The following is a 23,268-nucleotide window of genomic DNA, read 5'->3' on the forward strand; positions in this document are numbered from 1 at the left end:
GACCACCAGGCGGCGCTCCAGGGCCGCTACATAAAGACGCACCTGCGAAGGCGCTTCCCTAGCGCTCAAGTGCGCGGGCGAAATAATTTGCTTAAGTTGATTCAGCTCTGAAGTGGGGTGCTGGGGTTCAACACTAACAGCAAGAACAACAATAGCTATTATTTATATATCTCTTAATACGTGCGCTCTGATGATTTAAACGCAAGTTTAGGTGCTTTTACTGTGCACATTTTACGGATTCAGAGAAGGCAGATGACTTGTCAGAGTCACACAGAGCTGGAATCTGAACCCAGGCGATCTGGCTTGACTCAAGTCACGTCCGTGTGACTCCAGGGTCTGTGAGCGGACCCCTTCTTTGCCGTCTCCGCAAACTCTGGGGGAAGGGGAAGGGAGGGGAAAACTGGGTGTGGAGGAGCGAGGGACGGGGAGAGGCCAGGGTGAGCTGGGACAGATCATTAGGGGCCCGAGGCACCGGGTTGGGGACGGTACACGGTCTTGGGGCTCGCAGTAGTCTCTACGCAAGCTGCCCCCATTGCGGTCATGGTCAGTTGTGGGTGATCTGGAAGTGACCGGCCGCTGATTCATAACCTCAATAGGACTTGCTGAGTGCTGTAGGGATTCGCTGGGCACGAGCACGCCACAACCTCTCCTATCTTCCTGACGACGCTAAGAGAACATGATCCCCACTTTCAGGGACAAAAGTGGAGGCACGGAGAGGTTAGTTACCTGTCCAAAGCAGTAAGGATGGGATGGGTGTGTGCTGGTTATTTTTGCTGCATAACAAACCACCCTAAACTCATTGGCATAAAACAAAAATGTTTTATTATGTTCATGGAGTCTGTAGGTCAGCATAATGAAAGGGAATAATGGGGAATGGCTTTTTTTCAGTTCCACAACGTCTGGTGCCTTAGCTGGGGTGACTCCAATGGCTAAGGTCTGGAATCATTTGGAAGCTTCATCAGTCATGTCTGGTGCCTGGTCTGGGATGACTTGAAAACTGGGCTTAGCTGGAGATGTTGACTTGAGCACCTCCATTGGTCTCTCCGTGGGAGTCGGGCTTCCTCACAGCATGGAGGTTAAGTTTCAAGCAGGAATGTCCTGGGAGGGGGGGTCTCGAGAGCAAATATTCCAAGAGAAGTGGGCAAAAGGCTTTTATAATTGGCCTTGGGAGACACGTAGCATCACCTCTGCCATACTTGTTGAGGCAGTCACAGCATGTCCAGATTCAGATTCAAGAAAAGGGTATGTGGACGCCGCTTCCAGATGGCGGTCAAAGAACCTGTAGCCAGGACTTCCCTGGTGGCGCAGTGGTTAAGAATCTGCCTGCCAATGCAGTGGACACAGGTTCGAACCCTGGTCCGGGAAGATCCCACATACCGCAGAGCAACTGAGCCTGTGGCGCCGCAACTAGAGAAAGCCCGCACCCAGCAACGAAGACCCAACACAGCCAAAAGTAAATAAACAAATTTATACGAAAAATGAAATCTATTCTTAAAATTCATTTCACCTGTTTTTTATTTATTGAAGGTGGACGTTAGCAAACTTAACATTTTGCATGTGGCTTGCCTTGGGGGCTCGCATTATATTTCTGTCGGACAACGCTGCGCTAGAGAGAAGGATAACATCCATTTGGGGACCAGGAGGGCGAAAGGAAAAGAGGAAAGCAGGGGAAATAAGAGCTGTAAGGGCGTGGGTAGGAGAGTGAGTAAGCGGTTTGGTTTGCCGTAGGCCCAGTTTCCATGGTAACCTTGCAATAAACTCTTCCTACGTTAAAAAAAAAAAGGAAGTGTTGGGGTTCCTTCTTTATATACTTATTTATTTAACAATTAAATTAATATATTTATGTTAAATGATTATATCATGATAAGTTCTCAAGAAAGAAGTCCCATAGCCATCTTTCATGGTGCACCAACTCTGAGCCAACCTCTGTTCCAAGGGCTTTCATGGATCATCACCTTTCATCCCCCTAAGGATCCTATGAGGTACGGTTAATGGTTATCGCCATTTCACAGAGGAGCAAGCCGAGGCGTAGAGAAGCCCAGGGACCTTCCCAGAGCCCATGCGAGGGCAGCGAGCAGCAGTAGAAACTCAATAGCTGGACCACAGCGCCTGATTTACACACAATTGCGGGTGGGGGAGGTTTATAAAGGATGGTGATGCAGATGTGTATTTAGAGTAGCTACGATATCCACCTGTCCCGGCCTGCGGACCCAGTCAGCGGAAATACCTTCTTGCAGAATTCACGTCTGATCTCAGGATCATACACGTACAGAAACTGTGTACAAAAACACACGGTGGGGCTTCCCTGGTGGCGCAGTGGTTGAGCGTCCGCCTGCCGATGCAGGGGACACGGTTTCGTGCCCCGGTCCGGGAAGATCCCACGCGCCGCGGAGCGCCTGGGCCCGTGAGCCATGGCCGTTGAGCCTGCGCGTCCGGAGCCTGTGCTCCGCAACGGGAGAGGCCACAGCAGTGAGAGGCCCACGTACCGCAAAAAACAAAACAAAACAAAAAAACACGGTGAATTGCACGTGCATCGTTATGGCTACAGAAACATCTGCAAGAGCGAGGCCTCATTGAACGAGGCCCGTACCCCATCAGTGAGGGCTGTGGACCCCAAATGATGCCCGCACCTCACAGCTGAGGCCTGTGTACCCTTATTGAAGCCCGTCCCCACTGAGTGAGGCCTGAAAACTCTGAGTGAGTCCTGGTTCCACCGTGGGAGGCCATAGGCTTTTTTTCTTTTTTTTTGTCCTCACCGCGCCGCTTGCGGGATCTTAGTTCCCAGACCAGGGATCGAACCCGTGTCTCCTGATGTGGAAGCACGAAGTCCTAACCACTGGACCGCCAGGGAATTCCCCACCACCACTTTTTCCCCCTCATAGCCCTTGATTTACGTCTCTGTATCCTGAACTCCACCTACACTGTGGAAGGGAATTACAACCCTGCAGGAAGCCGGTCCTTACCGAAAGAAGGCCTCTATCCCCTGAAGGAGCTCGGAGCCCCCGGACTGCTGTTTCACGCCCTGTGAATATGGCCTTTTGGGGCTCATCACTAATGGCGATCCTACCCCCTGAGTCTTCCGTTCCTCAGGCTCGTCCAGAGCCGACTCCTCAGACCCCACCAACTCCGACCCCTACTCCAGCCCGCAGTGTTGCCATGGAGATGGGGTGCAGCTGGGAGGCGGGGCTAGCCCGTGTGCGCAGGCGCAGGGCGGAGCAGACCCATCGCCCGGAACTGCTGAGATTGAGCAGAGGGTGCAAGGCCAGACCCGGCCGCAGGCAGGCGAGCGTGGCGCCCCTACCCGCGCCGCTCCGGGGGCCCACGGCGCCGCCCTCTCCAGCACCTGTCCTGGGCGCCGCGGTGTCACTCAGCCTCTGTCAGGAACAAAGGGCGGAGGGGCCGGGCCGGTGGCACCCCTGGGTTTGACTCGTAAGCTTCCTGCGGATGCTAGGACCCCTGTGGGGAGGGGCCTCGGGAAAGGCTGACGCTGCGTCAGCCGCCCGGGGGCAGCTGGAGCCCGAGCCTTGCCACATTCACCTGAACCTGAACTCCAAGCCCCGTGGCGCTGTTCCAGAGTGGCATTTGCACAGGGGACCGCAGCCCACGTCCGCCTCGGGCTCCCTCCTGCTCCGCAATCAGCGCCAGCGGCGGCACCGTGGCCATGAACCTTTTGGGGGACTGGTGCAGGGGGCTGGCCGTGGACGTGCACAGGGCCCTGCTGGTCACCGGTATCCCGGAGGACCTGGAGCAGACAGCCATCGAAGCCGTCCTGAAGCCGGCCTTGCTGCCCCTGGGCAAGTTCAGGCTGCGGAACACGCGGGCCATGAGGGACGAGAAGGCCAAGGCCTCCCTGATGGAGTTTGTGAAGGGCATTAATCACGGTGCCATCTCCAAGGAGATCCCGGGCAAGGACGGCGTCTGGAGGGTTCTGTGCAAGGACAGCGCGGAGGGCGCCAGAGTCCTGAGGCAGATGAAACGCTTGCTGCTGGATAAAAGGCCCCCACGGGCCGCAGTGGCCAGGGCCCCCGGGGACACGCCCACTCCCCCCCCCCCCGCTTCGGAGACCCTGGCTCTGGGGTCGGAGCCGGGGGTCAGGGAGGCTGGCCCCCTCTTGGTGCAGCCAAAGATGCTAGGAGGGGCCGTCGGGGTCGCAGAAACAGAACCAGAGGCAGCAGGTTGACCAGAAGAGCAAGAAGTGGGGCGTGGAGGGCGGCCATCCACGTCGGGGAGCGGGAATCCCAAGACTCTTCCGACTAGAGCCTGGGTATCACGATCGAGGAGATGGCCAAGGAGGACTTGAGCGGGGATGGCGAACAGAGCGCACTGTACGCCACCCTCCAGCCCGCCGCGAAGGAGGAGCTTGTTAGGAAGTGGGCCCTCCAGAGGGAAGGAGATGATGGAACGGGCCCGGCGAGTTCTTGGCCCTGGCAACGGTGACGGACAAAGCAAAGAAGAGGAAGATGGAGAAAGATCCCCCTGGGGCTGAGTCGATCAGCCTGAACATCAAAGAAGACCGGAGCGAAATTCCAGACTTAGTGGCCCTACTCGCAGTGAGAGACGCGTCGGACGAGGAGACCATGGGCAGCGACGCCTCCCAAAGCGACTCTCAGGAAAACGGGGATCAAGAAAGAGAGGGGGTGGACATTCCTGAGTTTGTGGCCATTGTGGCTTGTACAGACCCCGCGAACCACTCCGCCCGCGACGAGATGTTTGAAAATCGCTTCTGTGATCTAGTTGCTGGGCTGGAGCGACAAGAAAGCTGCCCTGCCCGAGGTCTTGTCTACGATGGCCAAGGACACTTCCGGAACCCGAGTGAAGGTGGAGGAGGCAGGCCGCCCGGTGGACGCCGTGGTCCTGAGGAAGGCCAAACGCGGTGCTCACTTGCTGGGATGCATCTCCTACGTGGCTGAGCCTCAGACCACCTGCAAAGGGGAGAAGGCTCCTGGTGGCCCGATGGCGGGCTGGGGCGAGGACGAGGAAGATGAGAGCGGCCTCCTGGAGCTAGCGGTGCTCCTGGATGCCCAGGACGTGGCTGAGGTGACGCAGGAAGAAAAGGAAAAGGGCTGGCAGGGCGGGAGGTTCAGATGCGCCAAAGGCAACCTGGGGGAGGTCTTGGCGCTGCGGGCGGCCCGCGCGAACAGGGAGTCGGAGGAGACGTCGGAGGACGTGGAGAGCGAGAAGTCGGAGCCCGAGGACCGCGCGTCCAGGAAGCCCCGGGCCAAGCGAGCCCGCCCGGCCTTTAGGGCCCTGGGTCGGGTGGGCTGGGCAGCGGCTCCCGCCCCGTCGGGGACCCGCAAAACCCGAGGGGGAGGCGGCGGCCCCGGCGGGCTGGGCATCCCTCCCGAGACGGAAGCCCAGGACGAGGCGGCGGGAAGCAAGAGCAGGAAGGGGCGCGCGGGCGCTGGGGCGCAGGCCAAGGGCGGCCAGCCCAGGGCTCGGCCGCCCGCCGGCTTCAAGTCCACGCGTGGGAAGAAGGCTGGTCGGGGGAAGAGGCTGCCCTCCATGTGCCGCTAAGGTCAAGGCGAGGCTGCAGCTGCCGGTGGGGCCCCAGCTCCGCCCCTCGGCCCTCCCCGCCGCGGAGGCGGCAACCGCTGAACCGTGGGCTCTGAGCTCTAAAGTGCGCGCCCGCCCACCGCTCGCTCCCCTGTCCTTTCAGTCCCTCCTTTGCAGGTGGCGCGAGCGAGCCCCACGGAAGAAGGAAGAGTGTAACGGGCGCCCGCGGAGGCAGCAGCCCTAGGTGATGGGACGGGGTCTCAGGGCCCCCCCAGCGGGATTGTCTTTGGGTCTCCAGCGTTAGCCCAGGGGTGAGCGTGTCTGTGGACACCGGGCACCGGGGGAGGCCAGCAGTGCCAGTGAGTTCTTTCTGGCTGTTCGTAGAGGCCCATTCTTTCCAGACTCATGCTTCTGGCCAGCGTCTCTGTGCCCCTGTCCTCCACCCCAATCTGATGGGGGCCGGGCTCTGTGATGGAGGCTCGGCCACCCAGCCGCGCGGGGGTGTCAGGATGTAGCTGAGCCTTCAGTCAGGAAGGCTGAACCTCCCTGCTGGGGGAGGAGATGATTCCAGGAAGAGAAGCCTGAGAGGCAGAGGGGTTGCTCCTGGGGGAGGGGAAAAGAGGTGGGGGAGGGAAAGGGAGGGGCGGGGCTCTGGTGACCAGGATCAAGGAAGGAGGGGAAGGAAGAGAGAGACCCACACCTGCCCTGCCCATCTGAAGTGTAGCTGGTACAAATGCACCTGCTCCTCAAGGCCAAAGCCACCTGCTGGTGCCCAGAAACTGAATCTGGCACTCAGCCTGCACGGTGTTTTCAAAGAGTGGGAATTATTTGCGACATTTTCAGTTTGGGACAATTCAAATACAGAGTGTTGGATTTTCTCTGCAGTACCAGGCAGTGCTCCTTCACAGGCCTGTGGCTCCCCCTGCACGTCCCACCAGCTGTCCCCCACCCCACCTCCCGTGGGCTGACTCCCCTCAGCGCTGGAGGGGAGGGGTACGGCCGGCGGATCCCCAAGGGAAGCGCTCTCAGGAGGCAGGAACAGCCCGAGCAAAAGCCCCGAGCCAGGGCTGTGGTGATTGGGGTTTATTCGTGTGTAACCCTTGACCGCTCAGGTGCCAGGATTCCCTGCTAAGCGTAGGGGAGACCGTGTCTCCAAAACAGGCCACCTGCCTTCACGGGGGTGGCCGTCTATTTGGATTCCACGTTACTGGAGTTTAGATTGTGAGCGTGCAGAGGTCCCTGGGGTCGGGGCGAGCAGACAGGTCGGGAGCGTGCCCCTCCCCTTCCTGGGACCTCTAGGAGGAAGCTGTCCCACCCCTCGGTCTGCTCAAACGGAGACAGGGGCCCCCTGAGACTCCCGGGGATGTGACCTGGTCCTAGAACGGCCTGGAGGAAGAAGCCAGGGCTCCAGAAACAGAAAACAACAACCCTTTCCCTCTATTCGGTTCCTCAAAGCCTGTTGCCCACGAGGCCCCGCCTTCCTTATTGCAGGCCCCGCCCCAAGCCAGGACGCTCCGCCCCGCTACAACTAGACCTGAGGAGGTAGCGTCAACTCAGGCGAGTTGCCGTGGCCCATTTATCCACCAGGTGGCGCTCCAAGACCGATGCTTAAAATTGCGCCGTGGTGGCTCTCAGGGTGCGCCCACTGTCCCGACCAGGAGGCGCTCCGGGACAGATGGTTAAAATCAAGGGGACGACGGCCCTTCTTGAGCACTAAAGGTGCGGGGGCACTGGTCCACTGCCTTGAAACTTCAAAGCTCCGCCTGTTTTTTGAACTTTCGGCCAGGCTGCCGCAGTTCTCAAAATAAGGTCCTGAAACCAGCTGCATCCACGTCTCCTGGGAACTTCTTAGGAATGCATGTTCTCGCCCCCCCTACCCCCACCAGCCCTACAGCCCTACCGAGTCAGGTCTAAGAAGCTCAGGCCAGGACTGCAGCCTCAGGACCCAGGTGACCTTCAGAACTCCCTCCAAGAATTCCCTTGTCTCCTGCCTGTATCGAGGTTGGGGCAGGGTCATTTGCTGTTTTTCCCCCAGTGAGGTTGGGTGAGGGGACACAAAACAACACAGAAATGTCCCCCAGCTCCCACAGCATATAGCAACCTGATGTCTCCCGATTATAAGGGCCAGTCACAGTATACTGCCCACTACCACACCACAACCCACCTTTTGCCCTGTTCCTATGGCAATGAAGTTTTTTCAGTGTGTCCAGGAGCCAAGCTGCCCCAGGAGATGTTTGTGGGCCTTGATCAAAACAGATTCCTGGGCCGCACAGCCTGCACCAGCAATTCACAGCAATTCACAAAGGGCTCCAGAACCCGCGTTTTGGCCACGTTTCCCAGATGATGATTCTGTACTTGGTAGCCAAGATGTGACAAAGTATGTAAACTGCAGGCCCTGGACCCACCAAGCCTCCAGAACCCGGGAGTGTGGGGATGGCAAGCAAAGTGACTTAAACACAAGTCACCATCATGGAGGGGGGGAGGGGAGGGGTCACAAGGGTATGACAAAATCACCCTGGGGCATTCTTCAGTTGCCGAATCCACAGCAGAGAAATAAGTTTGTAAACACTTTTATTTGCATGTTGACCTGCACCCTCTTTTTAAGTTCCAGGAGGCAAGCGAAAGGGCAAAGAAAAAGAAGAGGAAGGAATTTCTCCCTCACCTCTCTCCCTTTTTCAAGCTGAGCACCTAGAATTGCATATGAAGAAGTTAAAATCATGGGTGATGCGAACCCGAACCCGTTGTATGGGTTTTTTTATTTACATTCCTTGGGTTACTAGAGAGTCTATATTTTAAAAATCAATGCATGGGGAATTCCCTGGTGGTCCAGCGGTTAGGATTTGGTTCTTTCACTGCCGGGCCCAGGTTCAATCCCTGGTCCAGGAATTAAGATCCCACAAGCCACGTGAAAAACAATTAAATCAATGCATGAGAGACACAATTTTAACAAGAAAAGAGAGGGGTGTTAGATGGAGATGTGTGGGGCACTGCCAGGCCCTTGCTGTACCTCCATTTTCAAGTGTGTAGATAGCATCTCTGTCCAAGTGTCGGAGTTAGGGACACACCCTCAGTGGCCCATACTGTGGCAGGTGGCGAGGTCCTCCGTGGCCCCCTGCCCTCTCCTCACAGCTGGTCTTCCTGCTCTCCGTGCTCTGCCTCTGCTCTGGCCTCAGCCCTCAGGACCCTGAGGCTCCTAGCCCCGCCTGCCCTGGGGACTCTCTTGGGCAGGATGGGCAACCGGGGAGTGTGCCAGAAGGCTCTCCGGCGCTTTCGAAACCATGAAAAGCGTCCAGGGGTCTGGAACCTCACTGTCTTGACCTGTTTCCGGGTCCTAGATCCTGGGATGACCCCTAGGGCCCTCCCAGCAGCTGAGGATTCAACCCCCTGGACAGCTGGGGTCTCTGCCCTCTGATTATCTGCATCCTCTACCCTCTGGACAGCTGGGTCTTCCGCCCTCTGATTGTCCAGAGCCTCTGCCCCCTGGACAGCCATGGCCTCTGCCCTCTGATTATCCACAGCCTCTGCCCTCTGGACAGCTATGGCCCCTGCTCTTTGATTATCTACAGCCTCCACCCTCTGATTACCCACAGCCTCCACTCTCTGCTCATCTACAGCCTCTGCCCCCTGAGCTCTGGCTGCTGCTTCCTCTCTCCTGCGATGCCGGAATGAGGCCCAGTTGATCTTAGGCCTCCACCGTCTTGGGGGGCTCTCAGGCACCTGCCCATCTCCTGCATTTCCCACATTATCCCCCAGGCTGGCGCTGCGTGGCACTGATGCGCCATCCCTCTCCAACCTGGTAGAGGCCTGCCAGGCTTCGCCCACCCCTGGGCTGGACCTTGGTGCCCAGCCTTTCACCCTCTGCTTCAGCTTCCCCCAGGACACCTGGCTGACATACTCCCGCCACCTGTCCGCTTTGGACAGCTGGGGCACCGGGTTGTCCTCAAACATGGGCACTGGAAGGTTCACCCGGCGGCGGGCTGGCGGCATGCTGGGCTTCTTCTCCCCCCGCCGGAGGAAGGCCTCCACCAGTTCCTCATCATCCTCGCTCTCCAGGTCGCTCCCAAGGAATTTGCTGCCCAGGTAACTGACAGGCATTTTGCGCACCTTCCTGCCACGCCCCGTGCCTTTGTGGCCCTTGTCACCCTTGTCTCTGGAGGTCTCAAAGTCGCTGAACTCGCTGTCACTGGCGTTGCTGCTGTCGTAAGTGCCCACGACCAGCCGGGGAGGTGGGGTCACCATCTGCTGGACTCTCCTCATCCGGGGCCCCTTGGGTTTTTTGGGGGGTTGGGGTGGATGCGGGGTGCTCTTCTCAATGATGCGGGCCACATCCTCCAGGGTGCGGCCTTCCTCCTCCAGAAACTGGATCAGCCGCTCCCGAAATTCCGCCTCCTTGGTGGCGGGCTTGGAGATGACCCTCCAGACGCCTCCCGCCAGCCTGACTTCGCGGGGGATGAGCAAATAGTCCACGTCCTCCCCGATCTGCAGCATCCCCACTGTGGAGTCCTCCTCCCGCCGAAACACCTTGCCGATCTTCTTAAAGGTCCCCACAGGCTTCAAGGCTTCCACGAGGACGTCCAAATCCACATCTTTGCAGACGTCGGGGACGCTCCAGAGGATCAGGCAGTCGGGGGATGGGAGGAAGCCCCAGGGGAACCAGCCCCCCACATGGCTTTTCTCGAGGGTCTTTAAAATCTCCAGGGTGAAATCTGGGGTGGGGGCAATGAGCCCAAACTACTCGTAGCCCCGAGTCTTGGGGGTGAGGGTGGGGTCTCGGCAGCGCCGCCGGGAGAGTCTCACCTCCCAATTTCTCTGCCTGCAACGAGTCTGGTCTTGATCAAGTCCCGCTCCCCTCAAGGACTGGTGGGAATCAATTTCCAGGATGCTTACGTAAGCCGGGATGAGGTCAGTCCTGAGGCTCCAAGCCCACCGCAAGCTGCAAACGGGTGTCCCGGCTGCAGCTGCGATACAGGGGCTGCCCGGTGGCTCTTCCTGTTCCAGGGAAGTGCCTGGAACTTGGGAGAGAACTTCGCAGACAAAGAAGGCTCAGCCGTGGCTATTCAATATGGCCGAGGCGCTTGGAGGCCGCAGCCCAGCTCCCCAGGAGGGTCTCCCGCCCCTAGGCAGGCTGCCACCCCGGTCCAGGCTGACCTTGACGCACCTCCCGCCTCCCAGCCCGAGCGCTCAATGCCGAGGAGCGCGCGCGCGCAGGAAGCTCCTCCTCGCCTTCCCCCAGGATGAGGCCCACCTACCCCCTTCTCATCTTACAGTCCGGGACTCGGGAAGACTGACAAGGGGGCTGTCCACTCCCTTCGGGACGCCCTCGCTCCCCTCCCCCACAGGGGTGTGGCTGCGCCCCGGGCCTCTCAGGGGCCCTATCTTCCAAGCCCAACGCCCGCGCCAAAGCCCAAGCCCACGTCAGCACCTTTCCCCAGTTAAGGCAGCAGCTCCCAAACCTGCCATCCTAAACGTGCGGGTTCCAGCCAAGCCCTGAAGGTGGGCGTGCTAATGGGACAGTCCCTTTGAAAGCCATTGGCACTGTATATTACCGTTTTAAAATCGCGTGACTTGTGGTACTAGCCAGTTCCTACCTATATACCGAGATGTGTGGGTGGAGACCTTGGTACCAGGGTCTTTCTGCACCAACCGCAGTGGGGGGCTTGGCACACAGTAGGTGCCCAAGAAATATTTTTGAGTGAATGAATGTGTTACCGACCAGGGTCCTTGACCTCCTTAATCAATAGAAATTGATCAGAGGCCAGATAAGAAATTCAGGCAAGGCTTTATTGGGGCCCCTGCGGCAGCAGGGTGGGAGCGAGAACAAACAACAGGTTCTCTTGCTGGCTCGCTCCCTGGGGCCGGGGGCGGGGGGTGGGGGGCGGAAGATCCTTATATGGGATGAGGGTAGGGGTGTGTCCAGGGGTCCGGCTGGAGCGGTGGCTTAGGTGGTTTGCCCACCTCTTAGGTGGTGGTGTGTGCAGGGGGCATGCACAGTACCCTGCTTTTGCTCCCGACCTCCTGCTTTTGTCCTGGGCTCTTCAAAAGTGGCAGTTGGATTTTTTGGTATCTTTTGTCCAGCATTTGCCCTAACTGCGCATGTATGCAGTTATTTTTAGTCCTGTATAGTTTCCTTGTTTCTGTCGCTGGAGGAGACGTGTGTCCAGGTGCAAGCATGGCGGCACTGCAGCAAAGGGTCCCAGGTCCCAGCCTGTCTCAAATGAACCTAATTGTTCATTAGTAGGAATTGACTAGACTGTACAGCTCTGTTCTTATAGTGATATACTAGGCAGCTATGAACAAAAAGAAGTGACTGAGAATAGTCACCTTTTATGGAGCACTTCCTATGTACTAGGCATCATTCTAAGTGCTCTCTACGAATTAACTCATGAAATTAACTCACCAAAACATTATGAGACAGGTAATATGATGATCATTCCCATTTTATAGCAGAGGAAATAAAGTCACTTGCTCAAGGTCACATGGCCAGGAAGTATTGGAACCTGGATTTGAATCTGAAGCAGTCTGACGTGTGTGTGTGAGCGTGTGCGCATGCGAAGGCCAAAGGGTCTCCTCCTCGCTCCGCTCCAGCCACACCTGCCTCCTTACTGTTCATCCACCACACGGGCTTACTGCCACCGCAGGGCCTTTGCACTTGCTGCTCCCAACACCCAAAACGTTCTGCTCCCTCTTCCTCTTGGCAATCTCCTACAGCTCAAGCGTCATCATTTCAGAAAGGTCATACTGCCCGTGACCCCCCAACTACTAGTTGGCCTCTACCCTCTTCTGGGCCCTCCAGTCCAGGAATCCTTAACCCTTTCTGTGCCATAGACCCTTTTCAGGATAGTTTTTCAATGCATAGAATTGCATCCATGGGATTACAAAGAAGACCAATTAAAACGAACTAGAACTTTTAAAAGAAAAATCGCAACAACAAAACCTGTAAACTAATGACTTTAATATAAAGTATAAAAATGAACACGTGTAACTTTAACTCACCACGTGTGATTTTATTTCACTCTTGAAGGAACCAGGCACATGTTTAGGGAAAGAAGGAAGGGAGAGAGGGAAAGAAGGAAGGAAGAAAGATGCTTGAGGGGCGGGGGATGGTTAAGGTCTCGCTGAGACCTTTTCACAGTTATTGGCTCATCCGGGTTGTTTTTGCTTTTGCAGAGCCGGGTCGTTAGGCTTCGCTGGATTTTCTCCTCCTCCTTCTCACAAGCTCCATCCCAGCCGCCGGGGTCACCCCTTCACCGGGCCTCCCGCCACTGCGCCCCTTCCTCTTGCACAATTTCTCTCGCCGCCTCCCAGCGTTCTCCATGGCAACGAGGAAGACACACTCCTTCCCGATGGTCCGCTCTGAGAGTGTGGGAGGAGGCGGAGGGCGGAGCAGGGCAGCCCCTCCTCTCAGCCTCTTATTACTTCCCTCGGCCTGATCCCACAAATCAGCTTCCCTGAGAAGCTGCTTTGTAGAGGTCCGAAACTAAAAATTTCTGCGACACCTCTGGTTGAGGAATGTTGGCTTAAGAATCCAACTCTGATAAGTCAAGGCTTCCACGTGGGAATGGCCTCGCAGATGAGGCATCGGGTTTTGTAACTGGTAAAAATTGTGTTTGGGGGTGGGGGGGGAGGATTATCCTAGAAATAAAACCCTCAAATGTTCAGCATTGTTACAAAAATTGCCAACCCCTGAGCAGTTCCGCTGTGGGTGATTTAGATTACCCAGCCCTCTGGCAGGCGAGATTCTCCAGCCGCCCCAGAAAAAAACGATAATTATAGCTCCCGCTTCTATACTTGTTTAAAATAAATGAAAAATCCAAAAAGAATGGAGGAAGAAAACAAAACATGGCTCAACTCTCTCTACCCAGCTACACTTGGTTGCCACTTAAAAAAAACTAATAAAAGTGACACACACACTTAAGAAAATGCTGAAGTTACAGAAAGGCTAAAATGAAAACCAAGTCTCCCTCCCCCAGTCCCAAGCCTCCAGCCTCTCCCCCCAAAGTAACCACAGTTAAATGCCTCTGTACTTCTTTTTCTAAAAAAAGAAATGCTTGCATGGGTTATTTTAGAATTTAACCCATGAGGATTTTTAACATCATCCTGAATTATTTTCATCACATCATTTACCACTTCCTCGTATTTTCTTATTTATTTATTGTCTCACCCTATTAGAATACTAGCCCCATGAGAGCAGGGATATTTGTCTGGTTTGTTCGCTGCTGAATTTGCAGAATCTAGAACAGTGCTGATCGGAGCTCAAAATATTTGTTGAATGAATGAATGAGGGGATTGGCCTAGATCTAGTGCTATAAAACGTGCTTTTTTCACTTAATAGCATGTCTTGAAGTCTTTCCATGTCAGTACAAGCAGATCAATCTCAGTTTTCTTTTTTCTCAACAGCTTTCATCTTTGCATAAGCCCTCAAGCCTGGAATGTAATAATACTGATAATAATTCATTTTTCTTGAGCACCTATTTTACCCCCAACCCTGTGCATTTTCTCTTTTAATCCCACAACCCCTCCTAAACAAGTATTATTCCCATTTTTCAGATGAGAAAAACTGAGGCCAAAGGTAGCCACACAGCTAAGAAGTAGCAGAACTTTGAATCACTCAGGATTCTTAGATTCCAGCCTCCTACTTTTTTTTTTAAGTCTTTATTGAAATTGTTACAATATTGCTTCTGTTTTATGTTTTGGTTCCTTGGTTGCAGGCATGTGGGATCTCAGCTCCCCCACCAGAGATTGAATCCACACCCCCTGCATTGGAAGGGGAAGGCTTAACCACTGGAACACCAAGGAAGTCCCACTCCATACTCTTTTTAAATAATGTGGGATCTTAGTTCCCTGACCAGGGGTCGAACCTGTGCCCCTTGCAGTGGAAGTGCAGAATCTTAACCACTGGACTGCCAGGGAAGTCCCTCCAGCCCCATACTCTTAAGCCTCCTTTATTTGCCCTGTTGCCTGTGGTGGTTGCGGGGAGGGAACAAGGTTGGCGGGCAATCCCCGAAGACTCCTCTCCCAGGTGACATTTGTAACTCTGGCACAGTCACCAGATTTGTCCTAAATGTCCCGAAATCAGATCCCTATCTAGAATGAACAGGATATAAATTATCCACACTTTTGAACCAGATATCACTGGGTTAAGTGACAGCACATAGTAGGTCCTCAACACACACAGCAGGAAGCAGCCTGTGGCCCACACTCCAACCACATAATTGGGTCGCTCTCCCTTCCCACCCTCCCCAATCCCAAATCTGAAGGCTTTTGGTGAGTATGGAAGCAAAGCTGGCAGTTAAAGCAGCCATACATTTAAAGAATCATTCATTCATTCATTTATTCATGTGGCACATTTCTCTAAAGTAGTGATTCTCAAATCTGGTTGCACATTAGAATCACTGGGAAGAGTTTTAGAAATCCCAGTTTCCTGATTCCAACCTACTGGATCAGAATGTCTTAGGGTGGGGGTGGGGTACTGCATTTAAAAATCTTCCCAAATGACACTGACAGAGGTGATGGCTGGTAAGGATGGACAGAAGTAGGTGAGGAACTGAATGTCCCTAGAGGAACTTGACCAACTGGAAGTACCACAATAGCAGCAAAGAGCCAGATCGGAAATTACGGTTTGTCCAATTTTAGCAACATAGAGGAGCCCTTTAAAGGGCGCGGGGGGCTCTCAGGTTGAATCATATCTACCCAAAGATTTCAGGTCCTCACCCCTGGAATTGGAAAATGGTGCTTTATCTGGAAAAAGCGTCTTTGCAGATGTAAGTAAAGATTTGAGATGAGATTGCCATGGATTATCTGGGTGGATCCAAAAACTGCCATCAGGAATGTCCTTATAAGAGAGAAGCAGAGGAAGCAGATGACAGAGACACAGAAAAGAGGTACAGAATCGGAGGAGGCCATGTGAAGACGGTGACAGAGACTGGAGTGATGGGGCCACAAGCCCAGGAACACCTGGAGTCATCAGAAGCCGGAAGAGGCAAGGAAGTCTTCTTCCCTAGAGCCTCTGGAGGGAGCTCAGCCTTGCCAACACCTTGATGTTGGACTTCTCTCTGGCAGGACTGAAGAAAACTCCAAATTAAAGCATTCGAGTTTTATTCCTTGACCTTGTCTCTCAAGAATAATTATTCCTGAAGTGAAAGAATTCTTGTGCAGTGTCCTGATCCCCAGGAGTCAGTTTTGGGTGATGGGAACCTTGGAAATGTTTTAAAATGCCCCCCGCCCCAGCCTGCAGAGCTTCTGTCTGCTGCCTGCCCCTCGTTGCCAGCCTCACACGAGGGCGATCCAATGGTTAGACCTCCCTTCTCTCAGGAGTCTATGAAACTTTTGGCATTCACATATCTCACACTGAACTTTCCTGTAAAATCGCCTCCCCCTTACTGAGCACTTGATCTTCAGACAGCATCTTTTTGAGTCTTCATGATCACCCTCAGCAATAGGTATGATTACTATCAACCCATTTCACAGATGATGAAATTAAGGCACGAAAATGAAGTACTTTACCCAGGCAGCCCACCTCCAGACCTCCCCACTCTTTATTTCATTAAGTCAGTTTTATTGCAAGTATACTTTATATCTTATACAACGTACCCTTTTTAAATCTCCATTGTGGTAAGTTTTAGAGTTACCATCACCACCATCAAGATATAGAACCCTTCCATCAGCCCCAAAACTCCCCTTGTACTGTTTATGGCAGTCACCTCTGCCTACCCCCAACCACTGGTCTGATTTCTGTCCTATAAGTGTTGCTTTTTTTAGAGTTTTATATCAAAAGAATCAAACAATGTGTCCTTTTTGTTTGGCTTCTTTCACTCAACATCATGATTTGGGGATTCATCTGTGTTGCTGTATCTATAGTTCATTCCTTTTAGTTGCTATGTAATCATTTATTGAGTGAATACTCCACGATTTATCCATTCACTTCTCAGTGGAGATCTGGGTTCTAGCAGCTTTATGATTAAAGCTCCTATGAATATTTCAGAGCCTGTGTTTTTCACTGCAAGCTGTATACTCTCTCTGTTGCAAAGAATCTGCAGCATGGGTAGCATTAGCCCCACTTTACAGATAAAGAAACTAAGGCCCAGAGAGGTGAAGTCGGCTCCCTGAAGACACACAGCTAAACAGGTAGCAGAGTCAAGAATTGAACCCAGGCCTGTGTAGCTCCAAATCCTTTGACACTCCTTCCATTGTGTGCCCTGTTGATGCCAGGGAACAGTGAGTACTGTCTTCCGAAGGTCATGACCTTGGTGGATTCACCAGTCTGCCTTTTGGCATCCCATTCTGAAGCAGCCTTTTGTCAGCACACAGAGAACACATAGTCTGCTGTGGGAGCTGGGTACACTTTTATCAAGTTCAGGAATCTGAGCTCTAAAACCAGACTGATGTATTCTTTGTCAACGCAAAATGCACCTGTCACTGGATCCAGGATCCCAGTGGCCAACACTTAACAGCTTCCCCCTCTCAGCCACTGTGCTAAGTCCTTTATATGTCTGAACAGATTTACTCCTCCCCCAAACCTGGTAAAATAGGTTACTACTAGCCCCATTTTTCAGATAAGCAACCCAAGGCACAGGGGGATAAGAGGCTTGCCCAGGCTCATGCTCTGGGAAGTGGAGGAGCCCGGACTCATACCCAGGCCATCCGTCCAACACTATTCCTCACCTCCAACCTCCATACACCAGACAGAGGCTTCTGCTGCCTTAACTGGCAGGTTGCCTAATGAGCAAGCTGATTAGAGGAATTTAGTTCCACTATGAACTTACAGAGATAGTTATCCGTGTTGTATGTTTATCACTGTATTAACCATGTCTTTTATTTTCTGTACTCTGACGCTTTGACATCCGGGGACTTGCTGACCCTTGAGGGGCTGCCCTTCCCAGGGTTAGGCAATTCCTAGAGAAAGGGAACAATGCTTGTCCTTGAACGTGTTCTTCAAATGCAAACGAACCAACCAATCCAGAGCCCATGCCCCCAACTACCTTCTTCATTAAGCCCTCACACTCTGGGCCACCATCCACCTGCCCTATTCACTCCAGGGCCAGGTCCCAGACACCTAGGGACAGCCCCTTTACCCCAGAGCCTGCTGAAATTATTCAGACTAGCCAATCCTGAGCCTGCCTTCCCTGCCTCACCCATTCCTTCCCTGAAGAAACCATAATAAAGTTCTTGTCCACGGTTCCCCCCTCCCTCTCCCTCTGCCTCCTGACCAATCCTGGAGCTTCCTCATGTGCCCCCCTCTGTGGTGTGACCTGTCCCCTTTTCTTGGGATCTGTGTTAGGGCACAAACTGTAGTCAGAAAGACCTGGGCTTCAATTTCTTTTGAGCTTTCCTGTGTGGCCTTAAGCAAGTCACTTAACCTTTTTGAGCATCGCTTTCTTCAGCCATAGAATGAGAAGATGATCATGATAAAATTATAGTTCATAATCACTTAGCTCCTCTTCTGAAATCCAAAAAGCTCTGAAAGCTTTGCACCAAAAAATTTATCCAAAAAATGAAAAAAAAATGGAAGCAAAATCTAGACTGACATGAGGTTATTTACAGTTTTAATTTATTTCACTTTATGTCAATATTTCTCTACTATTAGAATACTAATGGATATGATTATGGGAGCTGCCCAAATCCCCCTGGGGGTGAATTACACAATATAAGATATAGTCTCTGTATCACTTTTCTAAAACCCAACACTCTGAATTCTGAACCATACCTGGCCCGAGGGTTTTGAATCAGGGGTTGTGGACCTATAGTCCCATACCTCAAGGGATGGGAAGATACAATGAATTAATGAATATGAAGGACTCTGCACAGTGCCTGGAACACAGGATAGCTGTTATTGTTTTTATTCCAGATAAATTGTTTCACTTTTCCCATCAGCCACTGGAAGCCAGTGAGATAGAAGAAAGCTGTGTGTTTTGTGTTCTCTTGGCCATGAGATCTCATAACACCCCTTTTAAAAACAATGCAGGGGCTTCCCTGGTGGTGCAGTGGTTGAGAGTTTGCCTGCTGATTCAGGGGGCACGGGTTCATGCCCCGGTCCGGGAAGATCCCACATGCCGTGGAGTGGCTGGGCCCGTGAGCCATGGCCGCTGAGCCTGCGCATCCAGAGCCTGTGCTCCGCTACGGGAGAGGCCACAACAGTGAGAGGCCTGCGTACTGCAAAAAAAAAAACCAAAAAACAATGCAGCCCTGGAAAACTTCAGGCAACCCACAGAAGTGATTTTCAGAGCATTTTTTTTTTTAGCAACCAGATTGGGGTCTTTTTTGGGTTTTTTTTGCGGTACGCAGGCCTCTCACTGTTGTGGCTTCTCGCGTTGCGTAGCACAAGATCTGGACGCGCAGGCTCAGCGGCCATGGCTCACGGGCCCAGCCGCTCCGCGGCATGTGGGATCTTCCCAGACCAGGGGACGAACCCGTGTCCCCTGCATCGGCAGGCAGACTCTCAACCACTGCACCACCAGGGAAGCCCTGCCTGAGGTTTTGTGTAACCTTTATTTAAGCTCAGATTCTCAGGAAACAGAAACAAAATAGTACAATATTCTGTCAGTGAGTATGCCCAGGTTGGAAATTTGCAAGGAATACAAAGATCAGTAGAGAGCTACAAACTTCTAGACCACGGATGCATTTGCAAGAAGTTCACATACATGTGTGAGGATGGCAGGAAAAGCTTTATCCCAACCATTGCACAAGACAAATGCTGTCAAGGCTGATGGCAGAAAGCCAGCTTGGGGAATGGACAGAAATCAGAGTCTTCAAGATCTTAGGTCATGTCAAAGCAAGAAAACTCTAAAAATTCCTCTGTCTTGACACCTGCTGCAAATGCAAGGACCTAATGGGAGTTTCTAACTGCCTGAGGGTGGGAGGCTTGCCTGCATCCTGGCTGCCAAGGTGGGGTGCAGGGAAAGAACTTCCACCTTTTGGCTCTGCGAGCAGGGCAAAATGGGGTAGTCTTGCAGAAATAAGAAAGGGGTTTGGATGCTGGAATTCACAGACATGACTGATGCCCATCATCGTAATACACTGGGGAGTCTCCACCACTACAGTTTGGTAGGTAAGAATCTGAGCCTGTCTCTCTGTGTGTAAATTACATTTTTAAAAAGAAGTTCAGGGCTGCCCTGGTGGCACAGTGGTTAAGAATCTGCCTGCCAATGCAGGGGACACGGGTTCAAGCCCTGGTCCGGAAGATCCCACATGCCACGGAGCAGCTAAGCCCGTGTGCCACAACTATTGAGCCTGCGCTCTAGAGCCCACGAGCCACAACTACTTAGCCTGCGAGCCACGAATGCTGAGGCCCGTGCACCTGGAGCCCAGGCTCCGCAACGAGAAGCCACTGCAATGAGAAGCCCGCGCACCGTGACAAAGAGAAACCCCCGCTCGCCGCATCTAGAGAACGCCCATGCACAGCAACAAAGACCCAATGCAGCCATAAATAAAGAAATAAATAATTTTAAATAAATAAATAAATAAATAAGAAGTTCAACTCAAACCTTTGCAAATCCCTGAACTAATGGAAGTTTGCAAACTCACAGGTCAGACATCCTGAGCAGGTGTTCTGTCTACCCACAGACACTTGGATTGTACTTGGTTGTTTTTCTGTTGTGGTCTTTTCTCACCATTCTGGGGGACTCAGCTTATAGACTTGGGGACTATACGTTAGTGTTGTAAATGGATCATTGTTGAAGGTGACCTCTTAATTATTACCTCCTTTTGACCATTCCCTGGAAGTCTTGCCTTTTGTTCTTTAGAGAGTTGAGCACAAGTTAGAGCTTCTGAGATTTAATTTGGGGAGAACTCATACCCTCACCCCAGGCAGCAATCAGAGCAGAAATGTCCCATGTCTGACCATTCCTGTAAGAGAGACCCAGCATGTAGAGAACAGTGACAGCTTTTTCTCAGAGTCACACACAGAGCAGTGAGGTCCTCAGACGTGGCAAGGAGACAGCTCACTTTCCCAGTCATGGTTTCTGCTTGCCTCGTGCAAAAGAGCAGCCCATGCCAGACAAGTTTATGCCACAGGCACATTCGAGATACATCCTTATAAAAGACAAAAACAGGTCTAAACTTTGCGATGACAGGATTTCCAGCAGAGCCCAAAGCTGGGGGGTGGGGTGGGTCTGGGCCTCATCCCCGCAATACACACCCAGTAAGAGGGTTTGTCCCCAACATCAGGCCGCCGGGTATGGCGAAGGGGATAGTGGCCTTTCTCCCGAGCGCAGAACAGATCTCCCTGACATGTTCTTCCTGCTTGGCTGTTCCTCAACTCTGGTAAGAGACCTTCTGCAAAACCTTGAAATTCCGAGCCCCATTTCTCCTCTTCCATTTCCCGCAAACACGTGTTTACGCAGTCGCCGCAAGCGGCCCGCGGTCTCCATGGCAACAGTCTGACTCGCTGCTCGGCTCCGACCGCGACTGCGCAGCTGGTCCCGCGGCGCCTCCGGGTTGTTAGACTTTGTATGCGGATCTTTGAAACTCTTCCTCATTCAGAAGTTACCCTCACCCACTCAAATAATACCCACACGCATACTCAGGTGCCACTCCCACACTCTTAAGTGTTGCGCACAGCTACTCAAATATTACCCGCTTGAGCTTATATACTCAGGTGATGTGATGCTACTCACATATCAAATGGCACCCACGCTCACGCATATGTATTGAAGTATCCAAAAAGCAACTGAGATGTTACCCGCACCTACTCAAATATTTAATATGAGTGCCGCGAGGGCAAGGTTTGGGTCCGTTTTGTGCTCTGCTGTATTCCCAGTGCCTGGAATAGTCTGGTACACTGCCCAGGAAATATTTGTTGAATGAATGAATGATCCATACTCAACCAGATATTATCCACTCTGCTCAAATGGTATCTACTCGCACTCAGATGTACCCAAGTAACTCAGAAGCTACCCACTCACTACGAGTGCCGTGAAGGCAGAAAGTTGTGTTGGATTTGCTCCGTTCTGTATCCCCAGCTCCTAGAACAGTGCCTGGGACATAGTAGGTGTGCAATGCACATCTGTAGAATGAGTGGATGAGTGACTCACACTCAACTAAGTCTTAACCACACCCGCTCAGATGTCACCGCAAGTTAACTCAGATAAAAATGCCCACCTTCGCTCACACTAGTCAGATGTTACCCATTCTTACTGAAAAGTTACCCACTCTCTTGACCGGGTAACTCATCCTCACTCGCATTATCCACATTCGCTCTCATCCCCCAAACTTACTCAGAGGGCACCCAGCTTTCCAAGTCGCCACCCACACCCACTCAGCTGACGCCCACCCTCATTCAGCCGCACCCATGCCCACCCCAGGTCACCTCACAGCTTCCCGTCAGATGCACGGTGTCGTCGACGGTTTTTCTTGTGCTTCCGCTTGCCTTTCTTGCCATCTCCCGCCTTGCTCTCCTTCGTGGAGTCCAGAGGTGGCACCCCGTCCACCGCAGCAGTGGCCCCAGGCCCCGGTTTCTCCCCTGGCCCAGGCTCATAGCAGTTTCTGGCAGGAAGCTCTCTGGGGCCCGTCACTGTCGGGCACAGTCCCTGCCTTAGGACCCGGGCCACATCTTCCGCCGTCCTGCCCTGGCTCTGCAGGAAGAGGTTCAGTTTGGTCAGGAATTCAATATCCTGCTTCCGGGGCATGTAGACCACTCTCCACATGCCGCCCTTGCCCTTGATCTCCCTGGGGATCACAGCATAATTGATGTCCTCTGCCAGCCTAATGATGGCGGCCTTGGATCTCTCTTCTTCCACACAGGCCTTCCCAGCCACTTCGAATTTACCCAGAGGTTTTAGGGAGGCCTGTATGATCTCTTCGAATCCCTCATGGTCGCAGTTTTCCGGGATACCCAGGATCATCAGAGACTTGTAACTGTCCACCTCAAGAGCCTTGCACCCATGCTCCAACAATGCAATGTCCTTGACGCCAAAAAGCACCTTGCCCAGCTCTCGGAGGCAGCGGTGTGCCCGATGGTGCACACCTGAGCTGCCTCGGGAATCCAAAACGTTATCCAGGGTGCCACGACCCCTTCCCAAGGCAAAGAGAAAGGCCTCACGGGGCCTGGTTTGTCCACCTCAGCCAAAGATGCCCCAGGCCCTGCCCACAGGGCTGCACAGTGTCCAGCCTTCTGTAAACTTCCTCCCAGGGGGCTCTTGGGAATTCCTAGGGACTTACAGAGTGTGAAGCAGGGGTGCGTGTCTGCCGGCTAGCTCGTGGTTCCTGAGTCCTAGGCAAGGCCGCACCAGAGAGAGTATGAAGATGCTGGTCCCTCTCTCTGGTGGTGGTCCTCAAAGGTCTCGCAGGCCCTGTCAGTCTCAGCAGATCTGGGACGGCTGATCGCCCTGGGGCTGCTGTCACCAGGGTGTCCTGCGAGGGTGCCTGGCTGGCAGGGTGGCTCATTCCTTGCTGCTGGCCCAGAGGCCACCCTCACTGCCCTGTGGCCTGGCTAAGACAAGGATGTGGCCGCTGCACTTGCTCCCACAATGACATCACCGCCTCCTTCCGCTCTGCAGCTCAGCGGTCTCCATGGCAACTGCTAGAGCATCGCCTCTGCCATTGGCCCTGCCCGGCGGCATTTAAATCAGAGTCTGAGGGGAGTCATTCAGGGGTGAGGGTTCAGCCACCCGCCTTCAGAAGTACCCTCTCTTCTCCCTTGAGAAAATGGCTGATTCTAGGGGTTGGGGGACAGGGAAGATACAAGATGAGCCTGGAACATTTTTGGGGTCAGAAAGTAAGGAAATGCTCAAAGAATGATGAGAACAGGTGGAAGGGCATAGAGCCAGCTTGAAGGGCTCC

General features: G+C 53.3%; 3 protein-coding genes across 3 annotated transcripts; 1 reads left to right on the plus strand and 2 right to left on the minus strand.

The window, feature by feature from the left end:
* The first annotated feature begins 540 nt into the window (after positions 1 to 540).
* On the plus strand, positions 541 to 5,514 carry PNMA8B (PNMA family member 8B). Its single transcript, XM_060083101.1, is given in 6 exon segments — positions 541 to 550; positions 3,091 to 3,458; positions 3,575 to 4,106; positions 4,109 to 4,398; positions 4,401 to 4,709; positions 4,711 to 5,514. Coding segments are annotated over 6 exon segments (2,313 nt in total).
* Positions 5,515 to 8,616: 3,102 nt separating this feature from the next.
* CCDC8 (coiled-coil domain containing 8) lies at positions 8,617 to 9,981 on the minus strand. The gene has a single exon (XM_060085444.1). The coding sequence runs from the start codon at positions 9,979 to 9,981 to the stop codon at positions 8,617 to 8,619; it is 1,365 nt and encodes a 454-aa protein (XP_059941427.1).
* Positions 9,982 to 21,797: 11,816 nt separating this feature from the next.
* On the minus strand, positions 21,798 to 23,000 carry PNMA8C (PNMA family member 8C). The gene is made up of 2 exons (XM_060083103.1): positions 22,966 to 23,000; positions 21,798 to 22,500 (listed from the first exon to the last, which is right to left on the minus strand). Exons 1-2 carry the CDS (start codon positions 22,998 to 23,000, stop codon positions 21,798 to 21,800), a joined length of 738 nt encoding a protein of 245 aa, XP_059939086.1.
* Between the last annotated feature and the right edge of the window lie 268 nt (positions 23,001 to 23,268).

The sequence above is a fragment of the Mesoplodon densirostris genome, chromosome 19, assembly GCF_025265405.1.
Source record: "Mesoplodon densirostris isolate mMesDen1 chromosome 19, mMesDen1 primary haplotype, whole genome shotgun sequence".
Classification (NCBI taxonomy): domain Eukaryota; kingdom Metazoa; phylum Chordata; class Mammalia; order Artiodactyla; family Ziphiidae; genus Mesoplodon; species Mesoplodon densirostris.